At 34.1% G+C, this 17,022-nt stretch overlaps 1 protein-coding gene across 1 annotated transcript in view; it reads left to right on the top strand.

Moving 5' to 3' along the window:
• adgb (androglobin) overlaps positions 1-17,022 on the top strand; it is a 111,652-nt gene that overhangs the window by 43,378 nt on the left and 51,252 nt on the right. Inside the window, exons 11-16 of the mRNA XM_088939997.1 lie at positions 486-660; positions 1,090-1,180; positions 1,810-1,960; positions 6,034-6,076; positions 15,240-15,387; positions 16,928-16,991. Of these exons, the coding sequence (XP_088796123.1) occupies positions 486-660; positions 1,090-1,180; positions 1,810-1,960; positions 6,034-6,076; positions 15,240-15,387; positions 16,928-16,991 (672 nt within the window). The remainder of the gene's footprint in view (positions 1-485; positions 661-1,089; positions 1,181-1,809; positions 1,961-6,033; positions 6,077-15,239; positions 15,388-16,927; positions 16,992-17,022) is intronic.

The raw sequence follows: 17,022 nt of genomic DNA, 5'->3' as shown, positions 1-17,022 counted from the left end.
CAAAATTCAGTGCATGCTTGATGATTGCTTGTCTTCACCATACATCATAAGTGAAAAAAATGTGAACAATTGTGTAAAATTCTCATTCATATTTTAACATTTATTTTAAAAATGCCTTATTCATTCAGATTAATCTGGTAGACTTCCTTAGAGGTTTACATATTTTAATTTGATGCACTGTAAGCATAAAATGAGTATATTATTCAACACTGTGCTTCAAGTTGTGTTATAATGCATAGCAATAAGATGTGTATTTTAAAATGAAAACCATTGATTAGTATTTCAGTTTGCTTACAATATCTATTATCTATTCTGATAGTCAAACTGTCAATTTGGTTAGAAATCTTGGAGCATAATATTTCCCAGGATTATTTTAATGTATTAATTGATATACTAAATATGTCATTATTTAATCATTTGTCATTCTTTTAGAGACTGCATTTTATTTTCTGTTAATAATCCATAAATTATCATGGATTTTCCAGGCTGATTCTTCTGAGAGGCTGCGGCAGTATGGCTTATCACAGTTATATAGCCATCCAGTGTTAATAACTAGAACAAGGTCTTGCCCTCTTGTTCTTCCACCAAAACCTCCACTGATCCCTCGATGGAAACTTATTCGACAGAAAAAACAAACGCTTCCAACTGATGAACCTAAAGGTAACTTTCATAATTCACTTTTTTATCTGATCTAGGCTCCAAAGTCAGTTATAAGAAATACTTTAAACTGCCCTGTACAATTTATCAATAATACACTATTAGAGCTTTCTACAGTCTTGAAATTATTTTTACTGCCACCATTACTGCATTACATTTTTTAATGTATGAAATTACTGAATAATAAAAAATAAAGCTCACTATAATCTTCTCATGTATCTAAACATATTTTAAATGTGTCATTTTTAAAATGACTTGTTTAGAGATTAAATATGAATGTATATCTTTCTTATATGCCAACTTACTGTACTGTGTGGGACTGAATTGTAATCCATTAAAAAAAGGTTTTAATACACCGAAATTGTAATGAAACTTGTATTGCTAATAAGCCTATTTTTAAAGATGTCTGCACTGTGTACTTCTTATTAACAGAACCAGCAGCTGTTAAACCTGAAAAGTTCATTGAGATTGCAAGCCCATTTCTGAACTATCGACTAAATTCTGCCCATATATCTTCAGAGCAGTAAGTACAGTATAAATTATTAAAGACTCCAAAACAGAACAAAAATAATACTAATCTAAGCATAGTTTTTTTTTAATTAAAAATGTTATTTTATTAGCACTTTTGCCATGGAGAAATAACTATCTGAGGGTACTCTGTCTCAGAGCAATGAAAGGCAATTGATATAAGTTGGTTCACCAAGACAATAAATCTCCAGCACTAAAATCAATAAACCCTTAGTACAAAAAACTTTCATTCATGGTTGTTGTCAGATTCGATTTTTATTCACATTTTTGCATTTGTTGCCTGATATATCTGTCTTGCATTCATGCAATTTGTTTTATTTGTTCTGAATGATTCTGCAATTCATTTTTTTTCTTAAACAGTTTAATACTGTATATACTGTATTTACAACAAAACAGCGTTTGGAGAAAAATGAGAAATCACATAGATGTCTCCAGATTGCATTAATGTGTAGTTTGTTTGCTGTATCTGGAAACAGATAGCTCTTCTTCAGTGTTTTTCTGGAAAACCGATTTTCCTGCTGTGATAAGTTTCTGTTTATTTTCTGTGCACATTTAATGTTTTTTTTTTCTTAGACATATTGCTTAATGTCAAAATTAATTCATTTTGTCATTGTTAAAATGTAGAGATGTGCAACACATATCTGTTAGAAAGATCCCATGTAGCTCAAGTCTGACATCCTTCACTGAAACTGAAGAAAATGATCAGAAGGATATTGAGGACACCCGGAATGGAAAGCACAGTATCAAATCGTTGGATGCAATAGATACTGCAGAGGTAAGAGAACAAAATCTACATGACCCACTTTACACAGCCTTTCTGGAAAAAAAAGTATCTGAAAATTGCAACTTACTACTTTCCCTCCAGAGAACTGAACTAGATTTACTACCAAATCAGTCACTGTTAAGAGAATCTTTCTGTGACAGTTATAACAAGGGGAATATTAAAAACCATGCCATATTGCTCTGCTTATTACTCTCATGCAGTTTCTTCAGTTTTTGTTAACATTATTCATTTTCTAAACATTCTGACAATGTTCTGTTTTTGTTTTAGTATCATATTTGTTTCATTGTTTTTCCCAAAAAAGTACAATGAAATGATGACTTGTTTTATCTTCTGTTTTTGAGCCAAGAAAATGACTTACAGTATACTTATATTCTGTACTTATTTGTTTAATCTGAATACATGTTTAAATAAAATTTTGAGAGGACTACTGAAAGTCAGTAATAGAATGATGGCATCTTTAACTTCATAAAGAAAAAGCCCGCGTTACCATGCATGAGAACTTATTATTTGTGTACACTGTGGTACCATGATATTTTAGGTGAGGACTATTTATTAATTTAGGGTTCTATTTTAAAAATAGAGGTAATTCATTTTTCTATCAAAGTACTAGATTAATATATTTATCAATTTATTCTATGAAGTATCAATCGATTGTCTTACCCCGTTACATGCCATCTTTTCACCATTAGAGTGTTTTAAAAAAAGCTTGTCAAAGTGTCACAGAGACAGATTGCAAAGTTGCCAAAGGCAAATATGAAGCTCAAACATTTTTCCTGAACTTTGAACCTTAGTGCAGTGAAATAATTAGAGAGAGAGATGCATTTCACTTTTGACTTCATGAGTGCTGCATTGAATGTCACTCTGATTTTCTGTGATCATATGGGAGCTTTCTAATTATGGATTTCTTAACCTGTTCTTAGAAAAAGACAGCAGCATACAAGAAGTCAAGGTGAAGAAATCAGTAAAATATTGCAGTAGATCTATATATGGAAAGGTTTTGTAAAAATAGGTCAAATATATTGTAACTCAGCAGTGTTTGCTTCTTAAGGACAAAAGGTTTAACCCTTGTTTTCATTACTACACATGGAGGAGACAACTATGACTTATCCTTGCAAATAGCATTTTTCTTCGGCATTTAAACTGATGTAGAAATGTACAAAAATCATCAAAGCACAATCATCAGTGATGCCCATAAGGAAAGTTTCTTAATTATTTCCTTCAACTCAGTGAACATTTTTGGCTGCTTTTCCACGATCACCACACCACTACAGTCACCAAGGTTATGAGGTTATTTTCTATAAGGTGTAGTCCACACTTCTGTGGACAGTGTGTGAAGATTTATGTACTTATTTTTTTTCTTAACACTAACACCATTGTTATTTATTATGCTGGTTATGCTCAGGCAAGATCAGATGAACTTGTCACAGTAGCAATACTGAGTTTGTTTGCACCTGATTGACTGAATCAGTGTTTGTGTCTGACCTTGGCAACTGATGCTCTGCTTGAAGCTGTGCTCCTGCTCAGGCTTTGTTTGTCTTTGAAAAGCACTAGCCTAATTAACATCCCAAAAATTAATGATGGGATTTAAGTATTGCTTTATCCAACACAAACACATCAGTACATTGACACAGATTGTAGTCAATAGTTCACTGAAGTTGTCCTTCTATGTGGCTGGGAGAGGTTTGTTGAAAAAAACATAGCTTCCTACTTCACATAGACGTCTCTAGCATTAATTCTACAGTGTCCATAGAGTGTTTTGGTGTTAACTTTAACTTTGGAGGCAATTGCAATAATCTGTTGTCGTTATGAAATGGTCCTGGGAAGGTGTAGTAAAACTTGGTTGAGCAATTTGTAACAAGTCGAATATGATCCAAGTTGCTTGTCACTATTGTGTGATATCCTAATATGCCATTTTATAGAAATGAAAAGGTGTTGCATGCTTCTAAGTACAGTATCAAAGGGTTTGATTGCTTTCAGAAGCCACAGTATTTCATCTGGTCAGTTTAGATGACTGTTTACCTATTTATGCACATCATAGAACTTCAATAAAAAAAGAAAAGGTTAACCTTTTAAGGTATATTAGTTAGCTAATGAGTACGTAATTACACTTGAACAAACAGGTCAATTCCTCTAATGGTGAAAGGTTGAAAGAATGAAGAAAAATAGCATTTTTGAAGTCTTAGCAGTTGAATTAGTTTTTAGTTTAGCATTAGTTTTTTCATCTTTCTTTTTACTTTTCAGAATATAATTAGCCTCTACTTGTTCATTTGCAGCTCACACACTACCTACTTTAACCTTTTCATAATTGTACATATTGTCCTGTATAACTGAATCCATGATCTTTGAAACTGCTATTTCCCAATTAGAATTATTCATGCAATTTCTAGCATATTTATTGAAATAAAATGTGCATTTCAGCAATATTGTGTTACATTATGTGTACAGTATGTGTACCTGTATCATTTCTGTTTTTGGAAAACATATGATACACTCTTAAGAACAGTTTTGCTTTACCTTTTCGGAAATGTTCGGGTCGGTATAAATATGGCCTTAAATTTACATCATGCTGCTATGATTTTCTATCAAATTGTAATGTTTGTATTAAATTGAAAAATTAATAGTTATTTTATTATTATTTTAAAATAATGTTTATATTATGTATATATCACACCTGAAGAAGGCTCCACGGCCAAAACGTTGTGTTTTATTTCTTCTCTTTTCAGCATGGAATAAACCTATTTCTTGTTCCTATATTATGTATATATGTATACTGTATGTATGAGATGTACTGTATGTATACTGTACATATGGTTTCAACTTTTAGAAATACATACTGTACATAACGTATTGTTGGTACTACCCTAATGAGCCACAGATCAATATTATTTGTAATGCATGGAGAACATGTGGTCCATGCATAAAGGTTTCATTAATAATTACTTATGAAATGGCCCAAAATGTAATAAAATCTGCTCTTTGTTGGAGTTTCTCTGATCATGCAGTAGTTCGGCCTACTAAATATGACCATATGATCATTTTAAATTTTGTTATTAAAGTTGTTAAGCAAGTTGTTTAAATATCAAACAATTTTAAGCCACTGGCTTTCCTCTAGAGAGAGCTTAGTCACTGCTAAATGTTGGTGCCAGTTTAGTTTATAAGCTTACAGAAAACAGCATGATGTAACACATCACAAAGCTGCATGTAAAAAAGCAACCTTGTTCCCATATGACTCGATCTTGTGTTTGATACAAAAAAAGAACAAAAATCGTATTTGGTAAACTTGCCAAAGTTTGCTTGGGAAAAATAGTTCTGTTTAAAACAGGATATGTGTTACAGAGTATGCTTGCCCATTGTAAAAAAGATTGCATTTACTTTTGCATTATACAGTATATAATACTTCTACTGTACATATATAGTTACATAAAATTTTAATAACAAGACATGTTGTATGTGTACAGTATACGAAATATTCAAGTATTGTCATGTGTGATCAAGGCTATTCTATGTGTTTTGATCTTTGATCATTAAATGTTTTACCTAGTACTGGGGTAGAACAGAATTAGAGAGAGGTAAAGAATTAGAAAAGAAGTTGCAGAGTGCTAAACCCAGAGGGAACTGTAAAAATAAAACAAAAGTATATATAAATCAGATTTATATCATGTGTAAAATTAACATTTTAAAAACCTATTTTTAAAACAAAAATAATGGAATATTTTAAAATTGCTTTCATGCTTACACATATCCCATTGTGTAAGTATGAATGCAATACATAATATTTACATGAAATATTTATAAAGTTTCTTTAAATCAACAATGAGTTTTTATTCTGTCTGAACTATACTTATCTCCATTGTTCTTAGCACACAGAAGCTTGCAGTTCTCCCATGATTAAAAAAATTGAATTTAATTATAATTTCAAGGTATAGCACATACAGTACAATTACATCTTTTTTGTTGTTTTGATCTGCTTATATTAAGCAATTAATTCAAAGGTTTCTAAACACTCAGCATTTTGCTTGATCTTTTTCAGTTTTATTTACAAGTCCTGCTTTTTCCTACTGTAGGTACGAGCTGAAGACAAAAGGAAAGAAGACAGTTACATCAATAGTAAGTGGTCTTGAATTCAGTTACCTTTGCATCCGATACAATGATATTCATATTTTTTCATACTTTTACTAAAATTGTTTTTGAAAGCAGACTGAAAAAAATCACAGCTTTTTATCAGTGTTATGTCAGCAAAATCTTTGTTTCAGCATACTTTGACTTGTATATTCTAAATAAAATGACTCATTATTAGCATTATACATGTTTCCTATTTTGTTGAATAAATAAATATATTTGATAAAAAGGAATGCTCAAACATTATATTTTGTGAAAATAATTCAATTTCAGCAAAAACTGTCAAGAAAAATCAAAATGTTAACGCAATTCCATCACAGCACAGTCAGTAACATCCCCACTGTCATGCTATGGGGACAGCATTATGGCACGGACCTGCTTCTCATTAGTATGGACTGTCAAAATGGAAGGGAATATGGAGTAGTGGCAAATCAGGATAACCTGCTTTGATTTAATGAACAACTAAAGACTGTGATGAAAATTCACCTTTCTGTGAGACAAAGAACCAAAGCACAAAGCCAAAGCTACAGGGAAGAGAGTAAATGTCTTTACTTTCCTGAACTCAACAGAAAAACTGTAGTATATTTTAAAAATGTCAGAGCATGTTTGCAAGGAAGAATGTATGAAAATGCACAATCACAATGAACAAGGTTAGTAGAAACTGGTCCAAAAAGACTTGCAGTTATAATTTCTGTTACACATGCTTCCAACAGGTAATTTAGTTTTGCAGTTTTTAATTACATTTAACTTCATTCATCTGTGAAAGTGAAAGGGTTCAGTTAGAACATTCTAAGGAAAGAGCACAGCAACCAACACTAGTGTAACACCAGTTACTGATTAAATTCTGAAGAGGCTAATCTTCATTTTGTTTTTGTCTTTTAAGTAGATCTGTAATATTTGTGTTCATCATGAAACCAAAAGACTGTTTTACCATGGTGCTAAAGACCATTAACATCTTGCTGTACTTTTTCCCAATTTATAAATAGTTTGATAGGTATATTATTATGACAGATGCTTATTTGCATTGCTTGTAATTCATGAAACAATATGATTGTGGTAAGTGGCCTTTATTGGGATAGAAATCATACAGACTACCAACAGAATCAGTACTGACTTGTTAGGGGAAAAATGTTGAATGTTTTATTCCTTTTTAGCATGTTTTTTGTATTGGTCTCTGACATGATATCTTTGTTTTTTAATGTTAATTTAATGTACAGCATATATGTATATACATTTATATATAGTTCAGGTGGGTAGCTGCGTCAGCATGCGTAGGCTGCAAAGGAACGAGTAATAGGTTTATTCCATGCTGAAAAAAAGAAGAAAGAAAACACAACGTTTCGGTCGTGGAGCCTTCTTCGGGTGATTAAAGATTAAAGATCTCCACACATTAAAGATCTTTCCAAGCCCATTATTTCTCATTTCACCTCTGACGGCCATGACCACTCTAATCTCTCCGTCTGTGTTCTCAAAGACGTTTTTCCGAACTCATACATCAGAAAGACTACCGAAACCAAAATTATCCCGCAGCTAGGATCACACCTTCCCCCTTCTCTTAACGACAGACTACTCTTCTTCTAAATTTTCTCCATTCATTGGAAGTTTCATTTCACACCTCTCTAAGCCTATTCTAACTTCACACCTCTTGATTGGCCTCTCTTTCTGTCCCCTGCTCTCGCCTCTCACTCCTCCTCTCTCCCAGCCTTTGTTCTCCCGCTACATTACCTTTGCTTACTGCCTTGTCTTTCTCACACCTGAAGAAGGCTCCACGGCCGAAACGTTGTGTTTTCTTTCTTTTTTTCAGCATGGAATAAACCTATTACTTGTACATTTATATATGTATGTATCTTGTGTGAGTGATATATTGTAGTGACATTTGGGATCAGTTTTCCTTTCTGATGGTAATGTAGATACTTGCTCAAACATCTAAGACAGAAGTACTGTGCAAGGCTATGACTACACCAGCAGTACTACTCCAAGCCTCCACTGTACCCTCAGAGTCTCCCAATGGATCTCATTGGCTAACTGCAACATGTTTTTAGCTGAGGTAACAACCCTATTTGGAAAAGTGGGCAAGAAAAACAGACCTGTTTTGAAAACCTGCCTCCTAAAACATTTATAAAATGGTATACACAATGCCATTCAGACAGATTTTACACAAGGGACAATGGTTTATCTGCATATGTTTTCTATCAAGAAAATTTACAGTGCCTTACAAAAGTATTCTAGTTTTTGCATAATTTTCACATTTTTTTGGTTTAAAGCTAGCAGCCAGTGAAATAATAATTTGTATTTCTTACATCCACAACATACTCCACACATGCAATCCAAAAACCAGAAAGAAGTAAACAGATACTTAATATAAAAAGAAAAATATAAGTCATTAATGGATAAGTATTCAAACCCTTTGCTGTGGCACACCTAAATTAATTTAGGTGCACAAAATTACCTTAACAAGCTATAGAATTAGTTGGGTGGCCTCTATATCTGTGCAATAACAGTGGTTCACATAATTGCAGAATAAATACATCTATCTTGATAGGATCCCTCAAGTTAATTTCAAGCAAGATTCAACCAAGAAAAATATAGAGCTTTCAAAACAACTCATGGATAAAGCTGTATAAAGGTAGAGATAAGGAAACGGGTATAAAAGCATTTAAAGACCGTTAATATCTATTTTCAATCATTAAGTACTAGAAGTCACCCAGACACTGTCTAGCTTAGGCTGTACCTCCAAACTGAATATCTGGTCAAGGAGGAAGCTGGTTAGGGAGGCCACCATGAAGCCAAGGGCAGCAGAGTTACAGAGGTCAGTGGCTAATGTTGGAGAAAATGTACAATATACCCGTCACTCCCGTCATTCCACGGGGTTGCTTGGAAAGGTTTAAATGCTAAGCATTACATCTGTTGCAAAAGCAACAAAGTTCAACATTCAGTCAACACCACTGAGTTATACTTCTTATCAGCAAGGACTGGAGGCTTATCAAGACTAATAGTTACATACAGTAGGTGATGGGGCAAAAAAACGGCTTTTTTAAAAATCTTAGAGGAAAAGGTGCTTCAGGCCTAAAACGTGGACAAAAAATCACCTTTCATCGTGATAAGGTGAGATGCCACTTTTAAAGGTGATATGTAAAATAAAGTTTTTTATTATTGTTATAGAGAAACATGATCAGATTTTCCCTGGTTCAGAAAAAAGACGATTAAAATCTGTAATCTTTCCACTTGTATGTCATCGGAAAATACAAGAAGTTTCTGCTTTGTGTAAGGATGGTATCAAAAAGTAATCTAAGTGGTGAGAAAGCTGTGCTCCTCAAAGCGCTTTACAGGATAAAAACAATAACAGCAATAGTGTTAGGCTGGGCAAACGATTTTTTTATAGAAATACAAAATGAGATATAATGATGTGTTCCAGCTTAGACATTAACGAGTACAACCCCCCTCTCTGCGGGAGTGCTGGCTGTGACGAATTAAACCGGTTTCACAGGTATTTTCAAAGTAGAAGGGGGCGAGATTTCCAGCAAAAGACACCTCCCCCCTCCAAAACCAAGGAAGTACCGTACTTACTAGTTAAGAAAGCTAGGCTCCTCAATGAAATCGCTTTAACATGCTAATGTGTTGGTGTAACAGTCCGGGCGTGGCAAGCTTCTAATGTCAACTCGACTCGATTGGAAGACAATGAACATATTCTAGCCCTAAATGAATTAATAGCAAACATGGTTTACATAAAATACATTTTTCCAAGAAAGTTTATAATAATACGATCTAATCTAAATCTGAGCCTAAATAAAAAGAAAAAGCATTTTCAGAGAGCAATTACGCTGTGTTTATGTAGAATAAGTGATTAGGTTTATGAGCAATCTAATTACTTATTCGTTTAAAACGCTATATAAAATAAAGTTTATTATTAATTTGCTGGACAGAGCGGTGAACATTATTATGCATAAGACAAAGATAACGATCCTGATCAGTTTAGAAATCTGTGTGCGCTGTAAGGTTTTTACTTCTTAAACTTTTAAAATACACGTTTCAAATAGAAAGAAATCCTCTTCCTGGTACAGTATGTACGTATAGCAAACCAGCACGTCTTTTTTCTCCAATCAGAGGGGTGTCAGATGGTGTCAGCCAATCACCATTCTGAAGCCCTACCATAATCTCTGGTATGGGGAGACCCCAGAATTCTGTCCCATAGTTTAGACAGATGATAGATACTTTTATTGATCCCGTGAGGGAAATAAAGTAAATCACTTTCATTTTAGGAAATTATTAAACGCTAAAAGTAAAGGAGATTGTCTGTTATAGTGGACATAAAAACAAGAGTTCGCTGGCATTATATCCTAGAAGACACAGACCGGCGCCAGACCGGGAGAATGCCCGCAGCGTAAAAGAAAATGCCTGATGAACTAGGGATTGCACAGTTTCCAAGTGCTTGTACAATCGATGGAAATGTTCAAATAAATGTGCAAAAGAAATAAACAAAATAATCATTTATTTCTTTATCATATTGGCTAGCTAATGTCCTCTCTTTGCTAGTTAGTGGCTGTGTTTCTGCGTTGGGTAGCAACGGGTGACTGTTCTCAGGCGGAAGATGTAAACAGCTTAATTTTCGTGTTAAATAATTTTTTAACATTAAAATTCATTCTATACAGAAATCGCATGTTTGAGTACCGTTTCATAAAACTTTCATGCTTAAAATGTTTAGGGAGAAATGGAAGACTGGTGTGTATTTTTTCTTTAAACTACCAAGACCAGCCATACACAGTACAGTTTACGTACATACAGTAATGTTTATGTTCCTAAATTAATATCGTTTATGACCTTCAGATGCGTTATGCTCCTCTTCTTTTTATGCTCAGCTACTAAAATTTCCCTTTAGTGGTAAAATTCCATATAAATATTCAAAACTAAGCGGATTAAAATGTGCACAGTAAAGACATTAAATGATTAAATCTTTTCACTACCAACCAATGCACCACGAGTGCCCCTGTCGGTCATTTTGGCCAGCCAATCACTTACCGCGGTGCCCTCCGGTGCCCCGCAGTGGCTTGTGGGTAGTTTACCGTACCGCGGGTTTGTACCGCGCATTTTGAATGGCTGCATCTGTACAATCAACATATTTTAATTTTTTTCTTTAGTTTTTGCCGACATTTACTGTAACTTATCTTACCTTTAAATTTTTCAGGTTTGAGTATTCAGATTTTGAATGAAATATTAAGTTGTGTATGCATCATTTTGTAATTTCACAAAATAGGACAGTATTGAAAGATCTGAATGATTTCACAAGGCACTATAAGTACTGTAGATTACTCAGTGATGAAGGATTTTGGTAGCTTGATGTTGTCCTACAGTAGGAAAAACCTTTAACAGCAACATTCCATTCCCAGTTTTTAATAAAAAAACACTGCTAAGGGTTTGCATGAAGTCTGCAATAATAATATTAAAAAAATAAATTAACTAGAAGAAGCCTAACCTTTGTTTTGCCCCTTAGAGCAATTTAACATTCATTTGTATAGTCTTACACTCCACGGGACATCACAGGCACACATTTAAAATGTCATAAAAAGTGAGTAAGTAAACTTACAATGTGATTGCAAGTTCTAGAATATTTGAAGACCATCCTTATTAAAAATCTAGAAATTCCTTTGCTTCTCCAAGTTGAAAAAGAGAAAGGAGTAGTCCTTGTAATACTTATGATAGTGGAAAATAAGACACTTGCATAGTGCATCAAGATGCAATTAATTGCATATTTAAGATGTAACCTACAGTGTTACATAGTCCAATGTTACAATGTAGGTACCCCAGTGCCAATTAAATTTCAAAGTCTGTGTAGAAAGATTATTTCAAGCAAATGTTAGGAAATAGGAGTGTCAACCAAAGGATGAACACAAAGAAATAGGAATAAATGGAAATTTTAGCTCAGAGTCACTTTCCTGTTCATATTTATTAAGAAATTCAAGAATGACGTTTATCCAAATACCCTAACAGGGAAGAAATCTGGGGAAAAGAAAACGTCAATCCTGCTTTTTATGGGCCAGTGGGTGACGACTCTCTTTGTCTTCTTGATTTTCACTACAGCTATGTCAAGCATACTGAGTAAAGATACTCCTTAGTTAACTTTGAGCATAGGGTTTCCTGCCTCATTGTACCCTCTCCTCTCCCAGCCCATATTATGCCCTAATTATACAGTACATCGCTGATGTATGAGGTGTTACCCATTTTATAACCAGCCTTAATGGAATTACGCACTTCTCACAACCCTCACACCATATGCCACCTGACTCCTATCATCAACATGAATTATGCTTTGGGTGCGACTATGTACAGTACATATGTAAGTATAGGTTACACTCTTCTTTTTGGTTTTCTGGATATGAAGGTTTCAGAACTAAGACTTTTATGTGCCTCTTTGCTACTGCCCTGTTTCACTCCATAGAATTTAAACTTCTCAGCTACAATCTCCTTTCCTAGATGGGGCTTGTTACAGACTCTCTTCCTGTCACCATAGTGTAAGGGTAAGCATTGACTTTTTGCCATGCTAGGGCCCTGGAATCAATTCCTGCAGTGCTCTCTGTGGAGTGTGTATGTTCTCCCCATTTTTGCATGGGTTTTCACCAGGTGCTGCGATTTCCTCCCAAAGTCCAAAAAGAGACTGGTAGGTTAAATGGCTTCTGGGAGAAATTGGTCCGGTGTTAGTGTGTGTATATTTGTGATGGCCTGGTGTCCCATCCAGTGTTTATTCTCCCTTGTTTCCGTTGCTTTCTGGAAATTCCAGAAATCCCCTGCAACCCTGTATTAGACAAAGAGGTTAGAAAAAGGATAGATGTTTACAAGAGAGATATAAGGCAGAGGTGCCCAACTCTGGATCTGGAGACCCACACATCCACCAGTTTGTGTGGGTCACATCCACACATTATTTGTGATTATGATCTTCAAACTAATTACAATTATTGGAATATACAGTATCAATACACATTCTCTGAGAAAGAATTAGATATTAGAATTAGAAAAGTGTTGAAAGTGTTATGGAAAATAATGACAATGAAATAACTGATGTTTTGACTTAAATATGACAGTTGTACAATGAGATCTGTGGTTTTTCCTATGTGACAGAGCGAACATTTTTCCATGTCTAAAGTCTGCTGATCCCCACTTGAGAGCATACCAAGGCAAAGAATTTGGCTCATTCATCGTCTCCCTGACAGCTGCGTGATCATGCTATAATAATATCATTGCTGGCAGCTGCTCCCCTTAATTGACACAACTACAATATATTAAATGCTTACGCAGATGTTCAGCGAACATTGCAGAGCCTATCCAAAGCGCTATAACTAAGGCACACATTTATTTTCTTCTTCCTCCTAAGGGGAGAAAAACTTTTTTCTTTTACGATATCAACTGCTTTTGAAGAAGAATAATTATTCCCAAGAGACCCTATCATTGACTTTCTATCTTCCATAAGATGTAAAGGAACAAGTAAAAGGTTTATTCCATGCTGAAAAGAGAAGAGAGAAAACACAACGTTTCGGCAGTGGAGCCTTCTTCAGGTGTGACCTCAAACGTCGTGTTTTCTCTCTTCTGTTTTCAGCATGGAATAAACCTATTACTTTTTCCTTTGTAGACGCAGCTACCCACATGAACCAATTCCATAAAATGTGTCAAATGAGTCAGTGATCACCACAGGTCCATATTACCAACGTCTGGAAAGGAACCCTGTTACACCTACAAATAGCATTATGTAAAGCACATTCCATAATTGTTCTGGTAGGATTGTAATACATTCTTTCCCAGAGCAACATGTTTATGCTTCACTGAAAATGCAAGGAGATATTTCTACCAAAGGATAAACCTCATGCATGGCATATCTTTCTTTAGGAAAATTCCCGTTAGTGTCCTGTTCTGTCAGTGTCTGATACAGACACAATGGGTCATCCAGACCTAATTACTATAATGATCTGCTTTCTGAGGTTTCCGAAAACAAAAAAAAAACTTCAATATGTCCAAATGTGAACAGCAATGGTCTTTACTAGGACACAATCTGATGTTTGTATTACTCATAGTATTGGCATTCTGTTTAGTATCATGCTGATTTAAACCCTTATGTTTGACTTTCAAGACATTGAATGGCTTGTCTTATCCTCACATTAATGTAATGTCATGTAACTTTGAGTCCCATGATGCCAGGCTCTTATCTGTTCCTTATCCTGGACTTTACAATTGTCTTTGCAATGAAATTACTGAATTGATTTGATCTACTCTTTGTTTTTATTTTTTGTGCTTTATGTGTATTATTTTTTGAAGATTTTCCATGAAAAGAGCTTTATTATTAACAACATTTTGTGGCATAATTGCCTCTCATTGCTAACTTGTGACATCATGTCTCAAAGTGAAGTTTAAAGCATTAAGTTGTGTCTTTGGCTGTAGAATAGGCAGAAAAATATCAGTGAAATACATTAGTAAGAAAAAAACATTGGCTTGTGTAACACCGACAGTAAAGTTTGCTTGCTTGGATATATGCAAGTTTGTCCCCCAACATGGTAGTTTGGATGGTATGAAATAACCACACTAAAACAAGTGCATTTCTGATACTCATTTTACACAGAAGAATATTTGTTGAGAGTTGGTTCATTTTATTTTGGAACTTGTAAAAGTTATTATATACAGGTACAGTACATGTCTAATTAAAGTGCTGGAACATCTATAAAATGGTTAATTCCAGCCATTCCTTAGTCTGTAGAGTTATGTTTCAAGTGCCTCACACATTTAATTTTTTCCTCGCACCATTTCATAAAATGTTTAAAGATTTATGTTTAGTCATTAGGTTAAGGTGTTTACAAGCTTAAGTTGATTAAAGGTCCAGAGCTCAGTTTCTTTACTGCTTAGTAATAACAAAGTTCATTAATCCCTCTGTATAGAATGTTGCTCCATCACAGGTTGGCCCTCAAAAAGTGCAGTTCATACTCGGCTATAATATTCGTTTTAGTAGACAGAGCAGGAATCACCGTCCAGAAGTGGGGATTCCAGAAGTTCCTCCGTCACTCTCTTTGAAATAGTGAAAACTATTTCATTTTAAATGCAGGGTTTTAAAAACTTCTTTTAGGGGGTTTTCTTTATTTTTTATTTTTCACTAAACTGCTGTGCACATGTTACACAGATCACAAGACCTCTAATGCAGCTCATGTGACAGAACACACCACATATTCTAGCCATGGAATGCTCAGATCACAAGAAGAAATTGTGTCAGAGAAACCTATCCTTCAGGAAACATGGATTGACTTTGAGGACTTCTTCAAGTGCTTCCAGTAAGACTTGCCTTTCTGGGCCTTGACTTAGTTATTTTAATACTAACCTCAATACATGATTAATGTTTTGTGTGAGATGTTTATGAACAAAATCATTAATGACACTACATACACTGCCCCCCCCCCCAGATTTATTTATACCTCCAAAGAAAGGCAATGTGTTTTCTGGACATATTTTTATTACAAATATGACAATGTTCTGTGCACTACGATTATGATTGTAGTTAAATTGTTTTAAGCAACTCACGTTATCCAATTTCTAGCTCATCCTGTTGAATGTGTTTTTTTCCTATTTCATTGGGGGTTTGAATAGATCTGCAAAGGTGGAGATGGAGTGGAGGAGGGATACAAAAGGCAAATGCAAGGAAAATATAATACTGTTTAATACTGTATTTATACATAATAATAATTGTGAAGAAGTGATGTCAGGAATGCTTAGGACTTAGCTTTATACTCTGTTATGTCAAAGTGATGGAGTACTGGTGAGTATTGACTAGAATGGAGTATAAATTCCAAATTTCACTCACTGCTACCATAGCACCAGCTTTTTGTTTTAGCCAAGCTCTTTGTAATTTGCATGGACAATTAATTAATTAAAATGATAAGTTGATTAATTGGAACATTTCAACATTTTCTTCTACTTAAAAGTTTAATATTGCAAGCTATAATTTTCAAGATTAAATATTTAAAAGAAACCTCCAATACGTACATAACTGATAAAACTTAATATGTTTAATTCACTGCTATTATTCAATTAGTTTTCAATTACTGTACATAACTGAGAGCTCAGATGCAACAAAAGTTAGTAGGCGGTAAAATGTCAGATTTAAATAGCATAAAAGGCCCATGACAATCCATTTGAAATTTTTCGTGAAATTAGCTCTTACATTATTTGTTGATTGGTACAGTATCTAAATGGCACACACCCAAAATCACTTACGTTTACTGATGGAGAAATCTGAAAAAAATGTTTAAATCTTTTTAACAGTTAACTGTAACAGCTAGCCAAATTTTAAGAAATTTCATAAATGACATGTCATTGCCTTTTATTTTGTCCACTGTTCTGTCATTTCAGATAAGATTAATCTGTTAAGTTTAGGCCCTATGTTCAAAATGCCTAGGTACTTAAATCCCCCAGGGAAGCAACAGTGATGAAAGCAGAGATGCAAGCTTATCCATATGTGAAATTGTAACAATAATGTTCATCCACAAAAAATCTAGAAAAAAATGTATCTTAAGCGTTTTATAAAGAAGACACAAAACCATTGGCTGTTTATAACAAAATCAGTTATTTAGTTTCTTAGTTCTGCTGTGATAATTCACCTCCCCATCTTGATTTCAAATACAGTAGCTAATAGTACTTTATGTACATAATAATTACTCTCAACTTTGAACATGAGGATTTTTGTTTTCTCCTGTGGGCAAACGTAATAGATATTGGCTAACTGAATTAAAATACTGTACTGTAGTAATTTGGAATTGTATCTGGTGTATAAAATGTAAATTAATGATACTAACTTGTTTTTTCTTTATATTTTAGGACATTATTGGTTTTTCATAAACCAAACACATATGCAAATCAATTCCAGAAGTCTGACTTTAAGGTATTTATTTTTGCATTTAGAGATTTGAGTT

This window comes from Atractosteus spatula, chromosome 2 (genome assembly GCF_055471065.1).
Source record: "Atractosteus spatula isolate fAtrSpa1 chromosome 2, fAtrSpa1.hap1, whole genome shotgun sequence".
Classification (NCBI taxonomy): domain Eukaryota; kingdom Metazoa; phylum Chordata; class Actinopteri; order Semionotiformes; family Lepisosteidae; genus Atractosteus; species Atractosteus spatula.
Note: the sequence above shows the minus strand (reverse complement) of the source record. Positions and strands in the feature narration are given on the sequence as shown.